Below are 4,695 nucleotides of genomic sequence, written 5' to 3'. Positions count from 1 at the left end.
GTGGTACATATTTAAATGCACCAGACCAGTCACATACTTAAGTTTTTAATAAATTTTAATTCCCAAACAATCTCTAGTATTCTACTTTCGCTAGACAAATTAGTCATTCCATTAGATTCTTTTGTCTAATAACGCTACTCTACATAAAGTAATTGATTTAAAAATGTTAACAGTTTTTAAGAATTTGGATAATTTTTTAAATAACAATAAAGTAATAATTTGATTAAATTATTAATCTTTAACAACAGAATATGATGAAGACTACCAAGGAAATTAATAAAATATGGATCACTTTGATTCCATAGTGGAAATGAAAGATCACCGACTTTAGTATGATTGGGTGTTTATATAAGATCATTCCAAAAGTTCACAAATTCTTGATAGGGTGGTGCATTGGATAAAGGAAACAATGAAGACAACAGTATATAAGTCAGATGAAACTTTCTATTCCTTCGGGTAGCAGAAGTTGTTAGCAAGATCAAAAAGATCTCCCTGCTGAAAATTGGTTAGAATGAAGTAGAGATCAGCTACTTGCAGTATAGATAAAATCAATGAAGCAGATGTCATGTTGAATTGGTTTGCCGGTCAAATAAGTGCCATTTTCAGGAGATAAAATACTTAATTCCTAAGCAACTTGCGCAATTGGTAGGTATCACTCATCTATACTGCGTGGACAAGAAAAGATCCACCAATGTATCCTTTGGATAAGGCATTCGGCATTTAAAAATTGCTAACCAGTCTTAGTTTGTGGAGAACATTAAGAGATGATCTCCAATAATTACAATGGTCAAAGAATATTGGAATTTTCTGGAGTTCCTAGTCATCAATTATTATCAATTTCAATGATACATTTCCTGATCCTGCTGTATCTCTCAGAGAATAATAGAATAAAGGGAGAATATTACTAGAATCTTTTTTGGAATAATAAGGCCATCTTTAGAAGATCAAAAGGGTTATTTTATTTTTAAATTAGATTTTTGAAACCAAAATGATAATGTATTTTACCTGTTTCTGATTAGGGTTTTGTTGAATGGTATATTGGTCCGAACTCCTTGATCATACCAGTTTATATCAGAGTCTCAATAAAACGTTTGATGCATACCATCAAAGGATTCCAGATTACATCTTTCCAATTGCTTCATAGCTTTAGGACTGAACAACTTGATATCACATTAGTTAAGTGTACCGTTTAGTGCATTTGGTTATATTGTCTTGGTAACGATCCCAGTATAGAACACCTGGTTGGTTCAAGCCTTGAGGAAATTATTTAATGAATAAAATAGGATAGAGAATAATATTTGTACCAATTTTTATACACACTTCGTATACATTTTTAATATAAAAGACTAATATTTTATCTTTCATCTCTTATCAATAACTAATTAACTATCAATACCGTCACCAAAAACTATGGCGTCACCAAAAAAAAATAATAATTATCAATACCAAGAATAAAAGATGTTCAAGAAACAAAAATCATGCATAAAACATTCTGAGTTGAGTCTATTACTTTTCAATCCCTTCCCTTTCCTCTCCTTTTCTCCATGAATCCCACAACATAAACACATACATATATCATTCTAGGAGAAAAGGGAAAGTCTATATATGTTTCTCCCAGACACCACAAAGCCCCCACTCTCAACTTCATTACGCCATCATACAACAACAATAACAAAGCCTTATCTCATTAGGCGGAGTCAGCTACATAGATCAAACGATGCTATTAAACCTATCATGTATTATGTTTCCAGTGAGACCATTAAACCACTTGCATCATCTTACACTTAAACTGAAGCACACATCCAGCAAGACAAACCAAAACCAAGCAGCTTAAGCATAAACAGAGTCATCGAATTCCAACACCGATCATCAAAGACAAACCTTACCATTGAGTTACATAGAATTAAAGATGAATCATTTACATAACAATGGGGTTTTTGGTTTTCCAGAACCAGAAAAACAGGGTCCATGTCTCCAAGGATAAGAATTTGACAATTAAAACTAAAATACCGAAAACAGACTAATACTTTGCACTAAATTTCAACTATCTTAGCTCTAAAGCCTGCACCTTTGGAGCTACTCATTTGGGTTAATGTTTTAAAAACAATAGACCACCTTGTGGACTCTAGGAGCACGTTTTTAACTCTAAATATCCCCAATTTTGTTTTCACATCTACAGAACAAAAACAAAATAAAAGTCTCTTTGAAACGAATACTGGACAGGGTTCACAGAAGTACCAAATAACTAGAGACAAAAATACCCTCAGTTTGACAAGAATATGTACCCATCTAACAACATTCTGAAATCTCCACCTTCGGTGAACTGTGAGTGAGAAAACAAAACAATCAAACCCTCAGAATCTGAAGCTTGGTGGAGAAAGCAATGGCAACCCAATCTGGCTGAGAAGATGACCACTGAAGCTGCTCAATCTCTGCACCAGCCGTGTACGCAAGAATCGGGTCCAAACCACCCTCCACAGGCTGACCCATCGAAGAAAGGTCCCAAATCAAAGCCTGTGAGTCATCCCCAGCTGTACAGATATGGCAAGAACTATGTGGCGCCCAAGCAATGGCATTCACACTTGCCTGGTGCCTCTGCAACTCGACAACTGGAAGCGTCGGAAAACGAATATCAAGCACCACAACCTTGGCACTATCCATTATGATGGTAGCCATGTACCTAGCAGATGTTTGAGTTCAATGAGTTTTAAGGGGCATAAGAAGACGGTCCTATTTTTAGTTAGAGTAATGTTAGGAAGTCAACTTTTTTTTAAAATGATTTTGTTTATCTTTAATTCTAGATCATAAATCATAAACATTAACCCTGAACTCTAAATTATAAACCGTAAACATAAAAACACGGTCCTATTTTCAGTTATGCTATCACTTGAACAACAATTTGTTGAACAACACACATGATATTATATCCACCATTCAAAACAAAACTAAAAGCCAGAAAATAGGTGGAAACTCCCGGTCAATTGTTTTCGTGTGCAATTGATAGTTAAATATTATCAGATAGTAATTTAGTTAAACATGTCAAAAATCATGAAACGGTTCTCAATTTTCAATTTCACACTACAGCTGAGTCTCCATGTGCATATCATAAATTCCAATCACGAAGTTAATCCCCCCACCCCCTTTTCCTCTTCTTCCCACAACAAAACAAAATGTGTATCTCAACTGAATCAATTAGGGCATATGCTTAAATAACAATTGGTGAACAGCACATAATAAAAAGTGTTGGCCCCTAATATTTCTCTCAGCTTAAACAACAATTTGGTGAACAGCACACACAATATTATATCCACCATTCAAAACAAAACTAAAAGCCACAAAATATGTGCATATTATAAATTCCAATCAAAATGCACGTAGCTCAAGTGAATGAACAATTAGGGATATGCAACCCATATCAGTCTTTATCATATTGAATGTTGAAATTGAGAGTACTGATATCAAGAATTAGGTTAAAATGTTAAGAAAGAGACGAACCTAGGATCCTGCTTGTTCCAGCCGAGGCGAACCAAAGGAGTATCAGGCTCAGAGCTCTCGTAAATAATGGTGGAATGCTCCTTATCGCGAAGATCAAAAACCCTAACAGAACCATCAGCAGAAACGGAAGCGAAAACCCCAACACCACCCCAGGCAATATCATACACCTCCTTATCATGCGCAATAAGCTGCGTATCCACAGCCTCCTTCTCAATATCCCAAATCGTGCACGTCGTGTCAATGCTCGACGTCCCGATCCGCCGTGGCTCCGCCTCGTTCCAATCGAATGACGTCAGCGGCCCGCAGAACTCGCTGTTCTTGTTCCCGTTCAGGAGACTCTTAAGCTCAACCCCACCGCCACCGCCGCGGGAGCCGTTGCCGTTGTTGTTGGCGGTGGTGGTGGCGGCGTCGTCGGAGTTGGTGGAGTCAGGGAGGCGCCAGACGCGGAGGAAGTCGGAGGAGGTGGCGAGGAGGTCGGGGCGGGAGCAGTCCTTGTCGGGGATGAAGATGGCTTTGGTGGGAGGGTAGGGGTGCTCGAAGGAGAGGGCGGGATCGGAACGGATCTCGCCGGTGGAGTCGTCGAGCTGGACGATCTCGACCTTGTTAGGGTACTGTTCCAGTAAAGAAGCGATGGCGAGGCGGTACTTCTTGTCGCGGCGGACGCTCCAGTTCATGGCGTAGATGTGCCATGGAGCTTCGTAGGTGTAGATCTCCGAACGCTTTTGCTGCTCGTCGGAACCGTCTTGGGTCGGGTCACTGCTCGCGCCCATCGCTTATGCGGGTCGGACCCTCTGAGTGAGTGTGGTACTCTTGTTTGCTTCTTCTTTCTTAATTAATGAAAATGCTGATTTGAGGAGGCGGCGGATGGCTCAGGGGATTGTGGGTGTGAGGAGCCTCTCATCCTACTTAGCCAAATGGGGAAGACTTTCGGTGGGGTCTACTTAAACTTTATTTCCATTAACGGATTATTATATTTCTTTTATAGTTACTATTTTATTTAGCCTTTGAAATGGAAATGGTCAATAACACAACACAGAATTTTAATGCACATTTTTTTCTTTTCACCAGAGGAAACAAAATGAGAAAGAAAGAAAATGAAGAGAAAGAAAATGTTAGTTTAGTTCTATATTATTTTAGATTGTGTTTTGATAATTAATAAACATAAATATAATTATATAACTAAAAAATTCATCAAAGTAC

The 4,695-nt window shown here is 38.2% G+C and overlaps 1 protein-coding gene across 1 annotated transcript; it reads right to left on the bottom strand.

The window, feature by feature from the left end:
- LOC107604911 (WD repeat-containing protein LWD1) lies at positions 2,069 to 4,416 on the bottom strand. The gene is made up of 2 exons (XM_016306625.2): positions 3,496 to 4,416; positions 2,069 to 2,680 (listed from the first exon to the last, which is right to left on the bottom strand). The coding sequence occupies exons 1-2, from the start codon at positions 4,263 to 4,265 to the stop codon at positions 2,347 to 2,349; spliced, it is 1,104 nt and encodes a 367-aa protein (XP_016162111.1). The 5' UTR covers positions 4,266 to 4,416; the 3' UTR covers positions 2,069 to 2,346.

This window comes from Arachis ipaensis, chromosome B06 (assembly GCF_000816755.2).
Source record: "Arachis ipaensis cultivar K30076 chromosome B06, Araip1.1, whole genome shotgun sequence".
Taxonomy (NCBI): domain Eukaryota; kingdom Viridiplantae; phylum Streptophyta; class Magnoliopsida; order Fabales; family Fabaceae; genus Arachis; species Arachis ipaensis.
The sequence above is the reverse complement of the archived record's forward strand: the minus strand, read 5'-3'. Positions and strand labels throughout refer to the sequence as shown.

Excerpts from the sequence above, each read along its gene's own strand:
- LOC107604911 (XM_016306625.2), bottom strand. The coding sequence starts at position 4,265 with ATGGGCGCGAGCAGTGACCCGACCCAAGACGGTTCCGACGAGCAGCAA. Across the intron at positions 2,681-3,495 it reads TGGAACAAGCAGGATCCTAG|GTACATGGCTACCATCATAA; the intron begins GTTCGTCTCTTT and ends AACATCTGCTAG.